The sequence below is a fragment of the Pleurodeles waltl genome, chromosome 9, assembly GCF_031143425.1.
Source record: "Pleurodeles waltl isolate 20211129_DDA chromosome 9, aPleWal1.hap1.20221129, whole genome shotgun sequence".
In the NCBI taxonomy this organism is placed as follows: Eukaryota; Metazoa; Chordata; class Amphibia; order Caudata; family Salamandridae; genus Pleurodeles; species Pleurodeles waltl.
The window spans coordinates 332,993,317-333,013,302 of record NC_090448.1 but is presented as its reverse complement, the minus strand read 5'-3'; the positions used below and the strand labels follow the sequence as shown (position 1 = coordinate 333,013,302).

General features: G+C 48.2%; 1 protein-coding gene across 2 annotated transcripts in view; it reads right to left on the bottom strand.

Moving 5' to 3' along the window:
- Positions 1 to 19,986, bottom strand: part of RNF123 (ring finger protein 123) — a 1,441,353-nt gene that overhangs the window by 1,311,016 nt on the left and 110,351 nt on the right. For both annotated transcript variants that reach the window (XM_069206868.1, XM_069206867.1), the window contains exon 6: positions 7,959 to 8,013. In XM_069206868.1, the coding sequence (XP_069062969.1) occupies positions 7,959 to 8,013 (55 nt within the window). The remainder of the gene's footprint in view (positions 1 to 7,958; positions 8,014 to 19,986) is intronic.

Genomic DNA, 19,986 nt, shown 5'->3' with positions numbered 1-19,986 from the left:
GTCTAAAGCCAGTCTCAATGCAAGATGGTAACAGCATTTTACAAGAACATGCCTGAGCTGAGTTGGCTTCAAGTCTCTGTTCAAACAGCCAAATAAAATGGTCTCCATACTCAAATCCCTGGCCTAGCTCTAACACAAACCACTCATTCCAATCTTTCTTATTACATATACGCAGAAAAAACAACAACCAATAGCTAATAGAGTGATTTTTTCATTTAGTGCCGTACATGTAATTATCATACTTCACCTTCACCTACAATACAACGGTCAGGAACGCAGCCCTGGAGCAGGTAAAGAGTTCCTGGAGGATGCAGTCGACGTCCCACCCTGGATAGATGGTTGAAGTCCGTCAGTGGAGTGGAAAAGCCAACAACAAGACTTGGCAAAGGCAGAAATCGCAGTGAAGCAAAAGTGGCCAGGGACCAGCATGGTCCAGGAGCAATCAACCCATGGGGGGAGTCCTAGGTGGACCCTCAGCAAGGAAGAGAATCTAGAGAAGAAGAGGCAGTCCCGCCACAGGAGACACAATGGACGAGGAACCAGGAGACACAGAGGAGCACACTCAGCACTACTGGAGAAGGGTCCCACCCCGCAGGAGAAGCATGCAGAGGGCTATGCATCACATGCTGGGGCTACACGGAGCCTGAAGATCCCTTGGCGGAGATGCAAACAAGCCTTGGCAGTTGCAAGAGAGGCAATGCACAGGGTTACTGTCCTGCGTGGGAAGGCAAAGGCTTGCCTCCACCAAAGTTGGACAACTGGCAGAGAGGAATAAGAGGACTACTCTGGACCACCATCCGTGAGGCAGGATCTACACAGGATAAGAGGCGATCCATGCAGCTGGTCGTCATTGAACTTGGAGCCTGCGGATGCAGGAGAGTGACTCATTCACTCCAAAGGACATAGCTTCTTCCTTCTCGTGCAGACTGAAGACTCGCCTCTTTCAGTGGATGCACAGCTGGGGAAATGTTGCAGAAGCTGGAAGGAGCTGTGGAAAGAATGTTGCAAGCACAGTCTTCATCGTAGAGGCAGATTGTCGGTTCCAGTGCCTAGAAGTCAAAGTAGAGGTTGCAGAGGAGTCCTGATGAAATCTTGCAAGCCGAATCTGGGGACCCAACCAAGAGAGAAACCCTAAATAGCATTGAAAGGGGGTTGGTTCCCTAGCCAGGTGACCACTTATCAGGAGGGGGCTCTGACGTCATCCGCCTAACGTGGCCACTCAGATGCTCCCAGAGGTCCCTGCCAACCTTGGATTCAAGATGGCAGAACCCAGGGACCCTATGTAATGAGCTCTGGGCACCACCCCTGGGGTGGTGATGGACAGGGGAGTGGTCACTCCTCTTTCCATTGTCCAGTTCAGTGCCAGAGCTGGGACTGGAGATCCCTGAACCGGTGTAGACTAGTTTATGCACAGAGGGCACCCAATGTGTCCCTCAAAGCATACCAGTGGCTCGGGTGGTGGAGGGGGATTCGGCTACCCTCCCAAACCATGTAACACCTATTTCCAAAAGGTAGAGGGTGTTAGAAAAAAGGAAATCCTTTATTCTGCCTTCCTGGGCTTGAGCTGCACAAGCAGGAGGAGGGCAGAAACCGGTCTGAGGGGTGGCAGCAGCATGGGCTGCATGCAAAACGTTAGAAGGCTGGTAGGAGCAATGCTGGGGGTCCTCTAAGGAGCCCCCAGAGTGCATGGAATCAAACGTTCAATACTGGCAACAGTATTGGGGTATGATTCCGACATGTTTGATGCCAAATGTAGGAAATTTGCTGTATACATTACCTCTAAGTAAGAGATAGTGTGCACAGAGTCCAAGGGTTCCCCTTAGAGGTGAGACAGTGGCAAAAATAGATCATTCTAATGCTCTATTTTGTGGTAGTGTGGTCGAGCAGTAGGCTTATCAGAGGGTAGTGTTAAGCATTTGTTGTACACACACAGGCAATAAATGAGGAACACGAACTCAAAGACTTACTCCAGGCCAATAGGTTTTTATATAGAAAAATACCTTTTCCTAATTTATTTTTAGAACCACAAGCTCAAGATTTGAAGTAAATACTTAAAATGCAAGGTGCTCCACACAGGTAAGTTAGGAACTTTGAATTAGAGCAATAACATACACAGTTTTTGTTAAAAGGGTAATAAGCTATTTTAAAAGTAGACAGTGCAAAAATCAACAGTTCCTGGGGGAGGTAAGTATTGGTTAGATTGTGAGGTAAGTAAGACACTTACAAGTCTCAGTTCTGGGGCATAGGCATCCCACCGTTAAGGGTTCAATGCAACCCCAAAGTTACCACACCAGCAGCTCAGTGCCGGTCAGGTGCAGAGGTAAAAGAGGTGCCCAAAACACACAGGCGCTTATGGAGAACAGGGGTGCTCGGGTTCCAATCTGCCAGCATGTAAGTACCCGCGTCCTCGAGGGGCAGACCGGGAGGGGGGGGGTTTGTAGAGCACTGGGGTGGGTGGGTGGGGGGGTGTGACACAAGTAGGCACACAAAACACACCCTCAGCGGCACAGGGGCGGTCGGGTGCAGTGTGGAAAGCAGGCGTCGGGTTTTTTATAGGAAACAATGGAGGGACACAGGGGTCACTCTAGCCGTGCAGGCAGGGCACAGGGGGGCTTCTCGGGCCAGCCACCGACTGGGCTAGGCAGAGGGTCACCTGGGGGTCACTCCTGCACTGAGGTTCGGTTCCTTCTGGTCCTGGGGGTTGTGGGTGCAGTGCCTGGTCCAGGCGTCGGGTTCCTTGTTACAGGCAGTTGCGGTCAGAAGGAGCCTCTGGATTCTCTCTGCATGCATCACTGTGGGGATCCAGGGGGGTCCTCTTGTGCTACTCATGAGGTCGCAGTCCCCTGGGAGTCCTCCCAGGAGGGCGTCGGGTGCAGAGGGTGAAGTCTCATGCTTCCGGCAGGAAGAGTGAGGTCTTTGAAAGTTGCAGTTAAGTTGCAATATTGTTGCTGTTTGTTGAGCAGTGCCGCTGCTCACGGGAGTTTCTTGGTCCTTAGGTTCAGGGCAGTCCTCTGGAGACTTCAAAGGTCGCTGGTCCCTGTTGGATGCATCGCTGTTGTAAGTTTTTGGTGTCAGGAGACAGGCCTGTAGGGCTGGGGCCAAAGCAGTTGTTGTCTTCCATCGTCTCTGCAGGCTTTAAGGTCAGCAGTCCTTCTTAGTTCAGGTTGCACGAATCTGATTTCCTGGGCTCAGGGTCACCCCTAAATACTCAATTTAGGGGTGTGTTTTAGGTCTGGGCAGCAGTAGCCAATGGCTACTGTCTTTGAGGGTGGCTACACCCTCCTAGTGCCTCCTCCCTGAGGGGAGGAGGACACATCCCTAGTCCTATTGGGGAAATCCTCCAAAATCAAGATGGAGGATTTCTAAAGGCAGGGGTCACCTCAGCTCAGGACACCTTAGGGGCTGTCCCGGCAGGTGGGTGACGCTTCCTTGTTTTTCTCATTATCTCCCCTGGACTTGCCGCTTAAAGTGGGGGCTGTGTCCAGGGGGCGTGCCTTTGAGACTCACTGCTAGGTGTTACAATTCCTGCAGGGGGGGGGGGGAGGTGTGAAGCACTTCCACCCAGAGCAGGCTTTGTTTCTGGCCTCAGAGGGCACAAAGGCCCTCACCCCAGGGGGTCAGAAACTCGTCTCTCAGCAGCAGGCTGTCAACACCCACATCTCTAAGATGCCATCTGTGTGCATTTTTTTTTATATCCAACACTGGCATCAGTGTGGGTTTATTATTCTGAGAAGTTTGATACCAAACTTCCCAGTATTCACTGTAGCTATTATGAAGCTGTGGAGTTTGTGTTGACAAACTCCCAGACCATATACTTAATATGGCCACACTGTACTAACAATGTCTAAGAATAGACTTAGACACTGTGGGGGCATATTGCTCATGCAGCTATGCCCTCACCTGTGGTATAGTGCACTCTGCCTTAGGGCTGTAAGGCCTGCTAGAGGGGTGACTTACCTATGCCACAGGCAGTACTCTGTGGGCATGGCAGCCTGAGGGGGATGCCATTTCGACTTTACCTTTTTCTCACCACCAACACACACACAATCTACAACGGCAATGTGCAGGTGTTAAGTGAGGGGTCCCTTAGGGTGGCACAACACATACTGCAGCCCTTGGGGATCTTCCCTGGCCACAGGGCCATTGGTACCACTGATACCTTTTACAGGGGACTTATCTGTTTGCCAGGGGTGTGCCAATTGTGGAAACAATGGTACATTTTTAGTGAAAGAGCACTGGTGCTGGGACCTGGTTAGCAGGGTCCCAGCACACTTCTCAGTCAAGTCAGCATCAATATCTGGCAAAAAGTGGGGGTTAACTGCAACAGGGAGCCATTTTCCTACACCAAACATGCCTAGGTTTGGAGTTACCATTATGTAGCTGACCATAGGCAGTGACCTATGTCCAGTACATGCATAAAATGGCATCCCCGGCACTCATGCAGTCCAGAAAAATGACACTAGAGTTCGTGGGGGCACCTCTGCTAGTGCAGGGTTGCCTTCACACACATGTACTTGCGCCCTGCCTTCTGGGCTTGGAGGGCCAGCCATAACGGTGAATTGCAGTGGCCTGAAGTGAAAAAGGGTGCATTTATCCTTTCAAACAGGCTGCAATGGCAGGCCTGCAGAACACTTTCCATGGGCTCCCCATGGGTGGGATAATACATTCTGCAGCCCATGGGGATCCCCTGGTACCCCAGAGCCCTGGGTACCATATACTAGGGACTTACATGGGGGCACCAGTATGCCAAATGTGAGGTGAAAATGGTACAAGTTACCAAGTTAGAAGAGAGAGCGCATAAACACTGGGGTCCTGGTTAGCAGGACCCCAGTGAGCACAGTCAAATACACTGACAACAGGCAGAAAATGGGGGTAACCATGCCAAGAAAGAGGGTACTTTCCTACACCATTCAAAGCCATCCTGCAGCATCAGCAGCCACACAGGTATCCCCTTGCATATCGCACTAACCCCACAGTCACCCAGCCAAATCGATTGTGGCGCTGAAAGTCGAACAGACAAGCAATTTGGTGTCCAAGCGTGGCATGCTTGGAACGACCCAAGATGGCGGCTATGGGGCTGTCTAGCCGCGTCGCATCCATGAGCTGCACCCGTGCTGCCTGAGACTCCAGAGTGATGAGCTACGTAGGCAGTGCGGACCCGGTGCTTTAAGTGTTCGGGTGGCCTGGTGGAGACCTGTGGAGCGGTCCCGGGGCCGAGAGCAGAGCACCGCGGCAGGCCCAAGTTGGCGGCCCAAAGTGGATCTGCCACCTGTTAACCTGCAGGCCCGTCTGTCTCAGCGCTGGGGTCAGAGGACTGAGGAGAGTGGGCCTAGGACCCTGTTGATAGCAATAAGGCCAGTGAACCAGGAGCACAACGAAGTGTAAGCTGAGGATAGGCTTGCACACCTCCTCAAGCACATGATTCTGGGGCACTTTGCCAAGGAACAGCATAAGTAGCGAGGGCCCCAGAACAACATGACCAGCATCTCCTCACAATACGGGTGCAAGAGGCCCACAGAACAGCAGGGGGTGCAGCTTCACTTAACAGGCTGAGAGGCGGAGCCCCAGAATTACCATCTGGAGAGAGAGGGAGGATGAACTGACCACAGGGGGGTAAAACACATGGAATGTCTTGTCGTTAGAAGTGAAACAGAACTACATACATTACCCAACAGCCTACTGGTCCCCCCACAAGTAACTGCAATGAACAGTGCCTATGAACTGGAGGGAGGCTAGCACCCTTAGAGGGAGCACATACACATTAAGGAAGCTGACCAACAGCTGGATGTTGGGGATGGGTTAAGAAGGTGGGCCCAAGTATGGCAGGAGAGGGCGCGCAGTGAGGAGGTGCCCTCTTTCAGAATTCTTAGACTAATACTTGAGACCCGCCTGCGGAGTTGTTGCTCTTGGGACCACGGAACACTGCAGGCATGGGCACAGCTAGGCTCTGAAGACACAGTGGGGAGGACTCTCACTGCTCGCCTTGACTGATACACTGACCCCGCCGCCCTACTGAGTAACGGGCGACAGGCGCTGGCAGAGGGAGTAGCCTATAAGCCTGAATTCCAGGGTGGGAGGAGTGGGCCGAGCTGACAGCTGCTGACAGTCGAAGCCCTGAATGGCCCCCAACGGTTGCCAGTTATCCTTACATGCAAAGACTGCCAGCGGGTCAGAGGTGGGAGAGCCCTCCCACCACTACCCAGGACTGTAGGAGTATTGAGCGCTCCCGGATGGGTAAGGTGGCTAAGAAACATGAAATGACACGTGCACTGAGGCCATGAAAAAGGCTGTTGTTGACATGTTGTAGACACCTCTGGGAGAACCAAACTGAAGGCACACCCTTCAGGATATCTTCCAAGCCATCACAGCTAATAGAGAAGAACTAGTAACGAAAATAGACACACTGGGAGCGGACTTAAGTTTACTGTGAGATGACCACAGAAGATTACCCAAGTCTGTATCTGCAACAGAGCGAACATTGACCGAGCTCCACACCGATGTTGCTGAGATGTGCGGCAGACTGACCACATCTGAGAACAAAGTACACGCACTAGAGACCCAGGCAGAAGACAGCGAAAACAGATCACGACTAAACAACATTCGAATAATTGTTCTCCCTGAGTGAGTGTAGGGAAAGAACGCCTTTGCTTTCTTGGAGAAATGGCTGCAAGATGAGATGGTCCCAGAGGGCCTCTCCCTCTTCTATGCCCTACAGCAAGCTGCCACCGCCGGGGGCACCACCAAGGCCTATTGTGGCTAGACTTCTCCATTATAAGGACTGTGACCATATATTGCCATGCACCAGAAAAGCATAGGAGATATCTGCATAGACAATCGCAAAGTCATGATCTTTCCAGACTTCATTAAAGGCATTCAAAAAACAAGCAACGTTTGTGGACACAAAAACAAAAAAAATTAAAAGACTTCAGCAGCTGGGCCTGCAATATTTATGGAACTGGTTAGACATGCAGGCACATGCCAACCCTAGCAGGGGACCTACAGGTGGAGCACGGACGCAAGAGAAGAGGAAGAGGAAGCACAAAAGAGACCTTGGTGGGCTTGCGCCATTGGGGGAGGAAGCCCAAGAACGTGCAGTGCAGCAGGTGGCAGGGATGAGCAAGTGAGAAGAAATCTTGGCTCACCTGCTGACAAGAAAAGATGCTGGAGACTTAGCCACTTCCAGTGATGAAAGCTTAACTGGACTGACGGATGTCGAACTCCCCAAGGTCAGACCTGGCACAGCGGATGACTTGTTTTAGCAATGAAGATCAAATTTTAAAATGGCCCGCTTACTACTACAGTGAGTGATGTGGGACATTGTATCTGCTATATCAAAGCAGACACTTGATTTACCCAGACCATGCATGGGAGGAGCCTAGCATAACGGTGGGGCTGCATTCATATATGCATGCATGCATGCATGCACACATATATGCAATTCTACGAGCATGTATGGTTGTGTGTGTGTGGGGGGGGGGGGGGTGATGGACTGGGTGGGACCAACGGTGTTGGCCGTAGACAACCCCGATTAGTCATGAAACAGATATTCCTGCTACTAGTCGGTAGACATACATCTGTTTGGATGAGAGGGGATGTCCTGCTTGTCCTCGGAAGGGGGAGTTTTAGGGGTTCCTGTTCCTTGGTTTTATGTTGGAGACAACTGGGTGTATCAAGAGGCTGTTCTGAACTAACATCAGGAGCGATGGGGCAGGATCGTGGTTTAGGTTTTTACCTAGTACCACCACACTGAAGGAAAACAGTTATATAAAATGTCAATACAACTTTGAAGAGTGTACATGATTGGCAGATGCAACAGGTCAATCACAGCCCTGAGAAATCAGTGGCCCTGGGGTCTACCACAAAATGAGTCTTAATCCCCCCTTAGGAATCAAGTACATTTTCCAAAATAAAGACTGGTGACTAGCATGCTGTTGCACAGTAAAACCAGAACTGCTTACCTTTATAGACACAGGTAGTGGCTCGGATAGAGCTGAAATTACTGTGACCTATAACCTAAACAGAGATAGAAAAGAAAGGTTAAATTGTAAATGTTGAAGGTATCTCTTTTTCTAAAGGATTACGAGGAACTAAATGTGTGGCTACCAAGAGCACAGATTTGCTTTGTGCCCTACGTCCTGCCATATTCATCAGCCAGTCATTACATTATTTTGAGTGAGCATTTTGCTGAAGATTACAATAGAATCAAACTGACTAAAAGATAAAACAGCTATCTTGACTGGCTAACACCAGGAGGTAAAAAGTGCTAATCCATGTGCTGAATGAATAACTTTAGCAAAAGTCAGGGTAATTTAATCAAGGCTTTCACACTACAATTGAGTAAATATTTTAATGTTCTCGTGGAGAGGTACCAAAGAAATGTTCAGGATACTTTGCAGACACTTCCAATGTACTCTAGAAATGCAGAATATATATTCCTGGGATCCACATGTGGTCTTTCTCAAAACATATAAAATACATGTGTATATGAAAATGTGCTAAATTACCAAGGACAGACGTTCCCTGCATTATTTAAACACTGTTCACTATTCCATTACTAAATTCATTTTTAGCTGTGGGACAACATAAAACAAAACATTTTCAAGCATTCACTTAATGAATAGGAATTTACTTAAAACCACAACACACACACGACCTGAAACAGATACTATCACCAGTGACATTAGTAATGATTTAACATTATTATTCTCAATTATATCACTATGGATATGGCATTTTTGTTTAGATGCGTTATTTAATATAGTTGTAGTTGTCACTTTATTCTATTGTGTGCAATTTACTCAGTTCCTAGGAAAACTTTTATATTACCAATTTTGCGTAACTTACATACTCTTTCTTATAAGGAAGGACTGATTGGTATTCAAAGCCTCTCATCTAAACAAATGTGTAGTTCTATTTTAAGTTTTATCAGATCAGCTATTGTTATTAGAAATCAATATGAATTAGTTGATGTGACTATTTGTTAACGTAATTTTAATTTCTGTTTAATTGTTGCATATGATTTTACAAGTATTAACTATTATATTCTGATTTAGAAGGGCTAAAGGAGACGTTCAGATTTCTAGTTTTTGTAAATTAGCAGATCAAAGAAATTCGTTTTTAGAATTAAGTAATGAGTATTGTATTTTTATGGTGATAAATATATATATGCATGTGCACTTTTATGGCAATATGCCGAATAAAGTTTTTCTGACTGACTGAATATAGTTGTATTAAGCCGCGTCACTTACAGCCCATCTGGGTTTCAAATTATGTTCCATGGCAGGGGTACTAGTTGCAGTTTATGCAGCGTACCGTAACATGTGAATTTAAAAGGTTTTTAGGTAACAACATGGAACTATAACTTTACTTTAACTGAACTTTTAATGAATTTCTTAAGATTTTTCACATATGAATGATAAACTGTTTCCACTACCAAAACATTATTTAATGTGTGTTTTTGTTGCAGTTTAGAGATTTCTTCAAAGGAATCATGCAGGGCAATACTGGCGAGGGTACCTCCCACTCATGCACATCCTCTGGTTGACAGCCTACAGCTATGCCCTGTGCCAAACTCTTGTGAGTCCAACAGTCGCTGTGCATAGCGTTTAAAAGATCATGATGGGGCTGGGTGTGTGACGTGACCAGGAAACTTCTTGAAAGTCCTGATTTCAAGCTCACAAATGTTTATTTAATTATGAGATTGGGATTTATGAAAGTGTTTTGTAATACACTCTTATGATTTTTCTATGTGCCTCTCTTCAAACACCCTCACTTTGAGTTTGCTTACAGTAATACCTTATATGTGTATTCACTTTTTTGTTTTTTGCAAAACTCAATTTCAGTGAAACGCTCTGGAAAATGGTGCCTATTTACATCTGAAAAACAGCCATTGCAGATTTCAAACTTTTCTGCAATTTTGAGTTCACAGTCAACTAAACAGACTTCTTTTTCGTGCAATTTTAATATGCCACTACGTACCAGTCTATCCTCCCCATTCTATGGCCTAGAACTTGTCATTGAAACAATATTATTCTGCATGAATTAATTTTCTTTGGTGCGTAAATTGCAAGTCTTGGCAATTTTTGGGGGATTCAGAAAGGAGCCAATGAGCCAAACACATTTAAAAAAAAAAATCAAATGTACCAGGCAAGAAAAATAACAGACAGAAAGTAAACTCCCATCTCATTCACTCTAATCCTGCAGAATCCTGCTGTCTTGTGTACTGTCCAGAAGTTAAAACTGACTCTCGTGAGGCACTGATACTGGCTGGGGACCGGCATTGCTGAGCGGGGCCTGTAGAGACGCTTGAGGCAGCCATTACCGGGAGTGATGCCTGCCATGGCCTGGAGCAGAGCAGTCTGCCACGCAGGACCCTTGGTGGCAGAGTACAGCACCAGAGCTGGATTTGGACTGTCTGTAGGATCCGATCGGAGGCCGGTGACTGGAGGGGGTGGCAGCTGGAGTCTGGCTGCTGACGTGGCCTGGCTAGTGGGGGCTGGGTCCTGGGCCGCACCCTTGAGGGTCTTACCATGCTCCTGCACTGCTGCTGGAGCCCTGGATCGCTGTGGTAGCCGGAAGGGATCCTCCTCCCCCCCCCTCCCCTGCCACACCAGCAACCCCAGGATTGCCACTGGAGGGGAACTCCTGGCCCACACGACCGTGTGATCAATGAGGCGCAGTACCACAGCAGGAGAAAACTGGAGCGGCTGGCTCGGGGGGAACCTCTGGCCTATGGAAGGCGCCTCAGAAAAGCTTGTGCTGCGGGGGACTCTGCGGCATAAGAAGGGCCCAGGGGACAACTGTGGAGTTGTGGCAACCCTTGAAGAATCTGGACCAGCTGTACCGGTGATCACGAGGTGAGAGCCTGCTGTTGAGCTGTCAGTCAGCCACTACTGGGACAGAGACAGTTGGGGGGGGAAGCCTACCTAAATGCTGTAAACACTGGACTGAGGGGGGCCATCCACAGATGGGAGCTTTGAGCTGCATTGCAGGGCTGACACTTGCCCACATCTGAGCTAGTGGAATGAAATAGTATTCTTTGCACTGGATGCGCTAAACTGAGAACATGGTAAAGGGAGAAAATGGCACGCTCACACTCCACCAACAGGATCATGCAATACACAATGCTGTGACAGTTGTCTCAGCGGAACACTCATCAGGGAGGAGTGGATTCTGCCAAGGTGTACCCAGAGGGGGTAACTGAGCCCTCAAAGATGGAGATGATAGCAGCCATTCAAGACTCCCAGAGCACACTCAAACAAAAAATTTAAACTGTCTCCATTGATGTCAATCTGCTCCAAGTTGATCTGCAGAGGGTGGCTGACAAGGTAACCATGGCTGAAAGCAATATTGCAACATTGCAGGGGGTGGTCTCTACCCTCAAGCGACAGATGGCTAAACTGACCAGTCACCAGTGAGCTGGAACAAAATGGATGGAGGACATGGAGGTCTGCTCTCGATGCATCAAAGTTTGTGTGGTGGGAATCCCGAAAAGAGTGGAGGGTACCTCAGTGGAGACCTTTCCGGAGAACTAGGTAAGGCAACAGCTTCAACCACTGGGCTTGTCAGAATTCTTCATTGTGGATCATGCGCACAAGGCTCTAGTGCCCCTGTCATTGCCAGGTGCCCAGACGAGGATCGTCATTGCCAGGATCTTGATCTATTGGGACAGGGGCGCTATGCCGAGAGCTGTTCTGGAGCAGGCAGTACCCCTGTTTAAGAACTGCAAAATAGCCATCCACCCGGACTACACCAGGAAGGCACATGACCAGTGAAAATATTTCCTTACTGTCAAACGCAAACTGTGAGCTTTGCAGCTGAAGTACATGCTCCAGTACCCCTTTAAAATGAAGGTTATCTCGCCGGGAAAGGTGTACTTTTTGAGCCCCTGGAAATCTGGAAGCGGCTGGAGATGTGGGATGAGGCAGCGGTGCTTTGCCCTGGTGGGAGGGCATGCAGGGTCTAGAGGCGGGGCTCCAAGGTGGGTACTGGTGTGACTGCTAATGGTGGGACCTCTGAATACTGGCCCCTCTGGTTTCTATCGAGGGTCGATCCAGGAGGATGGCACCATGCAGGTGCTGGGTGAGAACTTAGGGAGATCATGGTAGGGAGCGGTCACCCTCCCCTTCAGCTAGACCACAGTCTGGAGTGTAGACTGTGAGGTTATGTTTTACACTGAAGTAATACAGAGTTGATCCTAATGTAAGACGCACAACTCTCCGAATCCTGGGGGGCCAAGAGGGCAGACGGAACAATGGACAAAGTTTTAACTTTGCTTGCGGGATGCTGGCTAACTGTCCTGAGAAATGAGTGAGGGCTACAGCCTGTATGTGATGGGTCCTGCCAGAAGGGGCTTTAGCTACATGGAGGAATGCCAGAGGAACTTCTTGGGCAGAGGTCAAGCTCAGCATTTTACTGCAGGCAGAGGCCGGGTTCCCCTTTAGGACCAGGATAATTTAGGTGTACTGAGTAGTTGGAAGGGGTGATAGGAGTAAGGGGCCTGTCCCTGTTGGACAAGATGGGATGATGTGTTGGGCCTGGCACATTATATTCGGTGGACATATGTAGACTTTGTTGCACTATGTTTGTCCCAAGGAGAGGAGTATTTTTTGTTTAATATCATAAGTTGCTACTTGATTTCAAGCAGTGGGTGAGGTGTATCACAGTGCAGGAGGGTACCATGTGCTCCTTAACTACGATGATGGAGGTTGGCATCCGAATACTGACATGGAACATCTGTGGGTTAGGATCCTACACAAAAAGGAACAAGGTGCTCTTCTTGGTAAAACGCCATAAGGTCAGTATGGCTTGTCTGTAGGGGACACATTTGGACGATGCCAGAGCTGAGCAGTTGGCTCAGAAGTGACTTGTTCAGGTCTTCCATGCCGATGTGGGTATCTCCGAGTACGCTGTTCTCCCTAACAAATGCCGAGGCAGAAAGAGGGAAGTATACGCTGCTACAGGAGAACATTGGATGGGATATGGCTATGACTGAGCTTAATACATACGCTCTGATCGTGGAGGACCCAAACTTTATTTTTTTTCCCCACTGTACAGGACCTGGTTGACCAGGATGCAGACACACCTCTATTCTGATTGAGTGACTTCATTTGAGTGATGGCTGGAGACCTTTATAGATTGCTGCCTATGGATGGCACCAAACCCCATACGACCAAAACTCTCAGGGAGCTTGTGGACAATCTAGGGCTTGCTGCTGCATGAACGCTTCACTCACTGCAGCAGGCATGCACATTCCACTCCTTGACAAAAAACACACTTAGCAGATTCAACAGCATACTGGTGGGAGGTGTCCCCACAGCAGAGCATATGTCTGTCACACACTTAGCCAGATTCCTATCTGATCACTCCATGGTTTGTTGCATACTGAAGGGGGGTGTCCTACGGAGCAAAGAGCATGGTGAAGGCTACCGGGGGAGGTTCTGACGAATGCTGCAGGAAGGGAATCATTGGTCCCAGGCACTGACCGTGGAACGCAATTAAGGCAGTGCTGCATGGAACGTGTCAGGGGCTAACATGAATAAATCAGTATAAGTATATTTTTAGCAGTTTGATATCATGCTAATTAGTCAATACAAACCGTACATCTCATAAAATGACAATAACAAAGTAAAAATTAAAAAAATCAATTAAAAAGTACAATCAAAACAACCCATGATCGCATATGGATCAATACCTCTAATTAAAAAGCAAAGAACAGTATGGGATTGAAAAACAGTACACACATACATCATAACATACAGGGTGCAATGTCAGTTGCAGCTAGACCTCCTACTGGTGGATACAAGATTAGTCACACTGCAGACAAGGAATTTGACTGACCCTGTAACGTGTACAGAGGAATTTGTGTGCGTCAACGCATAGTGGACACGTGGGAAAGGGTGGATAAGTATATCCTGAAGCATTACAGACAATGGTTGCATAGGGAGGGAGACAAGTCGGGCAGACTGCTGGCCTGGACCCTGCATAGAGAGAACATAGCAACCTAGACAAAACACTTGGGACTCTATGGGGTGCAACAGTGACATCAAGCATGGACATTGCATCTGCCTTTCAAGGACATCTGAAAGGGGGGTATAAGGCAGACCCGCGGATTACCTAGGAGTGATCAAGGGTATTCTTGGAGGGCCTAGGCTCTCCAGGATTGGGGAAGTAGAGGCGGAAGAACATCATAGGCTTTCAGAGGGGATGGGTTTGTGGTGGAATTTTATCAGAAGTTTTCAGCTGCCATCACACAGGGCCTACTCAAGGTTTTTCTGGAAGCAAAAAAGAGGGGGTGGGGGACGCTTGCATGCCGCCAAGCAGGGTGGTGATAAGGCCGGCCCTTAGGTGTACAGGCCGCTCACCATGATCAATTTGGATGTCAAAGATTTTATGATAACGTTTGGCCAATCATCTGAACGTGGGCATGACAGGCCAGAGTGCATGTGGATCAATGCAGATTTTTCCCTGGTCATCGCACGGGGATTAACCTCAGAAGCTTGCTGCATGAAGTTAGGGCAGTTGCAAAGAAATGGCCTTGGTCGCTACAGATCTGGAAAAGGCTTTCAATACAGTCCACTGGGGTACCTGCTCAGGGTCCTGCAGGTCATGGGGGTTGGGCCCCAGTTTTGGGAATGGAACAAACTTCTTTACACCAAGCCCAGTATAAGAGGGTAGGTGGGACAGTGCTGCTCTGATGGACAAGTTACTTACCTTTGGTAACAATATATCTGGTAGAGACATATTCTAGTTGCAGATTCCTTACCTTAAAATTTCCCCCAGGCGTCAGACTGGATCTGGAGATTTTTCTTCGAGCAGTACCCCTGTGTGCCTTTAGGTGGTGTCGGTCTACTCCGCAGGTGTCATTGCTGTTGTGGTTGCCGTGATGCCATTGCAGTTGTAAATAGGCGCCACCCCGACACGCTGACGCAGTTTCTTTTCATGACTTTCTATGCCAGAAGCGCGGAGCCATGAAGAACTTTGAGAATGGTGCGCCAAAACTAGGGCCCTTAAAGGATAGTTCTTGTCCCTAGAAATCAGTTCGCAGTAGGTGGGAGGGGGCTGGGGAGTGGAGTGGGGTGTGGATGGGCGGGCTGGTAAGGAATCTGGAACTAGAGTATGTCAATACCAGATATATATTGTTACCGAAGGTAAGTAACTTGTACATTTGAGAGAGTTGGAGCATCTTTGCACACTTTCACCAAGCATTACTGCCTGGACAGTCAGGTCTGTAAACGGCTACTTTGGCTGTTCGGTCCTGCAAGACCTTTTGGTGTGATCTTAGTTCACAGCCCACCATCGGGAATGGTATTGCTCAGGTATCTATTGAAAGGCAAGGAATCTGCAACATTTTGATGCAGAGGACTACCCATCGCAAAATGGTCTTCTTCTGCACCGCCCTTCCTTTCTTCGCACCCACATAATGCACAAAGAGTTGATTGTCAACCCGGAAATCTTTGGTAGGATTTAGGTAGAACGCCAACACTCTTTTTGGATCCAGGCGGGAGTATCCCCTCCTCATGAGATGGATGAGGGGTGAGTAAAAAGTAGGCAAGGTAATAGATTGGCCTACGTGAAAAGGTGTCACCACTTTGGGAAGGAAGGAAGCCATGGTACAAAGAACCACCTTGTCAGGATGTACAGCTAGGAATAGTGGCTTCGAAGAAAGAGCCTGAAGCTCACAAACTCTGCGAGCAGAGGTAGTGGCAATCAAGAACGCAGTTTTAAGGGTCTAGAGCCGTAGAAGACAGTTGTGGAGCGGCTCAAAAGGAGCATACATGACGTATGTGAGGACCAAGTTCAAATCCCACTGGGGCATAATGAACGGGATAGGAGGAAACATATGTGGGAGTCCTTTGAGAAACCTCCCAACAATGGGAGATTTGAACCAAGGAGGGCGGTCTGATAGCCTTAAAAAGGCAGAGATGGCAGACAAATAGCCTTTGAGTCTGCCCAGAGCAGAGCCCTGCTGGGCAAGAGAAAGAATAAAGTAAAGAACCTCAGAGAGGGGCAGGGGGCATTGGGGATGGGACGGGGGAATCAACAGGCTTGATGATACACCATGCCACAAATTTCGTCCGACAGGCGTATATTGTTTTGGTAGAGGGACGTCTGGCTTCCAAGATAACATCTCAGACTTCAGGCAGAAGGTCGAAAGCAGTCAACTGCCGCCGCTCAGTCTCCACGCAAGGAGGCGGAGACTGGACCGTCCCTGTTGCTATGACTGAAGATCCTCCCAAAGGGGCAGTCTGATTGGAGGATTGGTGGCCATGCTCAATCACTCGGGATACCAGATTCTTCCTGCCCAGTCAAGAGCCACAAAGATTACTTGGGTCCGGTTTTGCCTGACCTTCTTCAGAACTCTGGGCAGAAGTGGCATTGGTGGGAAGGCGTACAGGAGGCCATAGTTCTACTCGTGACAAAAAGCGTTGCTGAGCGAGTGCCGCTTTAGAAACTCAAGCTCGCAGAACAGCTGACATTGTGCATTCTCTGCAGAGGTGAACAAATCTAACCAAGGCTCTCCCCATTTTTGAAAGAGAGCATACACCACCTCCGGATGGAGACGTCATTTGTGATAGACTATGAATTGACAGCTGAGTTAGTCTGTCCTGAAGTTCAGAAAGCCCGCCAGACATTGAACCACCAGTGAAATGCCCTGGTGTTCCAACCATGTACTGAGGCGAAGAGCCGCTTGACAAAAGGTCCACGACTCCACTCCGCCCTGCTTGTTGCAGTACCACACGGCGGTGATGTTATCGATCAACACCTGCACCACTTTCCCTTTGAGAGAGGGAAAGAAAGTTTTCAATGCAAGTCGGATCGGCAAAAGCTCCAAAAGGTTGAGGTGGAGCTCGGACTCCGTCGGAGACCAAAGGCCTCTGATCTCCGCCTCTCACATGTCACGCCCTATCCCAGGAGTGATATCTGTCACTACTGTAAGATCGGGTTGGAAGAGGGATCTGCCTTTGACCCAATCTTGATTCATGAACCACCACTGGAGGTCATCCCTCCAAGATCTGAACCATGTCGGAGAGATTCACCTGATGTTGTGCCCACTGGTTCTTCAGGTACCACTACAGAGCCCGCATATGCCATCTGGCATGTTGTACCAGCAGGATGCAGGAGGCCATGAGGCCCAGCAGCCTCAGAGTTATTTTCACCGAAATCCAGGATAGAGCTGCAACATCGGGATCATAACCAGAATATCCTGGAATAGCTTTTCGGGAGGATAAGCCCAAAACTGCACTGTGTCCAGAACAGCTCTGATGAAAGGGACCATCTGAGAGGGAGTCAGGTATGACTTCAGCACATTCATAGTGAACCCCAGCGAATGCAGGAGGTTCGTCACAGTCTGGAGGTGGAAGACGACTTTGTGAGGTGTGTCTGCCTTCAACAGCCAGTCATCAAGGTAGGGGAAGACTGGGACCCCTAACCTGCGCAGATGAGCTGCAACCGCTACCATCACTTTTGTGAATACCCAAGGGGCACTGGTGAGGCCAAAGGGGAGCATCGTGAACTGAAAGTGCTTGTGACCTGAAAGCGCTGAGGGTGGGTCGGTCTCCCCAAAGATGAGGTGCATGGCCTCAAAATTCATGGAGTTTGGCAGGAGTGGCACCGGAATGTCAGAGAGGTGCAGAGCAGACCCAGATGGAGGCTCCAAAGAGGGAGGCCTAGAGCGCCAATGCTCTTACTGTATCACGTCGCCCGAGTGATGAGGCGAATTCGAAGAACGTTTGACCTTCAACGACTTATTCTTGTGACGCAAATGTCCAGATGAGTTGGACGAGGAAGAGTGGTGATGACTCCACAACCGATCTCCTAACCCTTCCTCTCGATCGAGACCGGGAACGATGCAGAGTGGACGAGTATCGGACCGCCATGAGCTTCAGGAACCGCTGCCTCAAAACCTTCGGGTTCACGGCCCAACACTCGGAGCATGACTTTGTGTTTGCGCTCTAGACACCATAAGCAGACGAGGTGCAGATTAGTCACAAACATCATTCAGTGTCAAAAGTCGCAGGGCTTGAATCCGGTCTTTTGGGACATCCCTCGACATGTCCAAAACGAATGGCCAAAAGTGTCACAATTAGACAAAAAAATGATTGGGGTAGCCCTTCTTCGGATCTGTGCGTAGGCTTGCGCAGAAATAAAAACGGACGTCAGCGTGCCAGAATGGTGCCTATATACGGCCATGGCACCATCACGGCAACCACAACACCAATGATGCCCGCGGAGTCAACCGACACCCCCAATGGCACGCAAGAATACTGCTTGAAGAAAAATCTCTGTATCCAGTCTGATGCCTGGGAGAAATTCTAAAGTCAGAAATCTGCAACTGGAAGTCTCAACAGATAGGAGGGTACTGGGCAGAGGAACATCCTCTGTCCCCGCTCTTATTTGCAATCGTGATGTAGCCTCTGACAGTGTGGACTCGGCGGGAGCCGATGACTGGGGCATAGTGTTGGGGGAGTGATTTACACCTTGTGCTCCGGAAAGCAGAGCAGCACAGTAAAGTACAAAATAAAATTGTTATCCTTCAGTTAGTCTTAGTCAACATACAACAAGTTATAACAAGTCTATAGGGTACTTGGGACACCACAACGCACGGGAGAAACGGGTGGCTTCCGCTTTCTCTTTTCTTGCGACACGTGTTGGGTATCAAATAAAATATACCCCTTTGCTAATGGGTGTGCTTTCTTCATTTCTTCCAATGCAGGAGGATTATGAAGACATTGTAAAATAGTATGGGAATATGATTTCTATGATTTCCTAAACGGCAAGTAGCTAATTTAGTGTAAGGCTAGCTATTGCTTGGAGGATTATATTTTTTGCACATAGGGTGATCAAATTATGCACTTCACCTTTATGGATGCAGCATGCTGGGAATATCCTTTAGACTAACTCATTACTAATACTTTTCTCAACACTAACACTATAGAAATGATGGAATGTACACCACCCACCATTTTAAGATTGTTCTTTTTTAAATTCCATTTGCACTTTTCACTTTGAGACATTGACATACGGATGGTACTGTTCTTTTCAGCGGTTTTAAGGTTCTTTGAGTGGTAACTAACTAACATGGAACTTTTGTTATCCTAAATGATTATGGGTGATCTGTAGTTCTAAATTGAATTATGGTTTAATTTGTAATGGGATTGAATTATGTTGATTTTGAGCCCTGATGAAGTCAAAGCAAGTACTGTTCGCATGAGTTAGCACGTGTTGGCTGGACTGTTTGGAATTAAAGAATACTTGGCTGGATTGATTGGAATTGAATAATACATCAAATAAACAACAATTGTTTTGCTGAACACAGAGATATGGACAATGATCATATATATTTGACATGAGTGCCTTGGACTGGGTATCCCCCACAACGATGTCCGTTGTATCAGAACATACAAGTACCGCTTCCCCCAGCCCTGTCCCCCTCTCAACTCAGCCCAAACCTCAGCAATGTCACCAATACCATACAACCGAATGTCACAGGCAGAAGCAGTGCAGAAAGTAACAGGAACCAGCGCGCCCCATCGCTCCCCCAATGTCTGGGCAGTCATGATAATGTGTTTTTATGAAGTGTGTGTTTTTTTTTTTAAAGTCATAATGACAGCCTGACTACTGCTTGTGTTCAGAATAATAGTAACAAATGTGTTTACCCGACTACTGCTTGCTTTCGCAGAGTAATCGTGACCTGTGTGTTGTTCTGACAACTGCTTGCGTAGTAGGGCATTACAGATACAAGTCATGTTCGGTCTAATGATGTTTTGTGCAATACAGTTTATTTTTTATATAAAACTTTCTGTGGAGTTTTCCTTGAGGTGTATTTATTCTGTCACGTATGTTGTGTGTGCTGTGCAAACGCTTTACACATTGCCTCTAGGATAAGCCTGACTCCTTGTGGCAAGCTACCAAGGGGGTGAGCAGGGGTTATCTTGGGTGTGTAGCTCCCTTGCCCTGACTAGAGTGGTGGTCCTTACCTGGCTG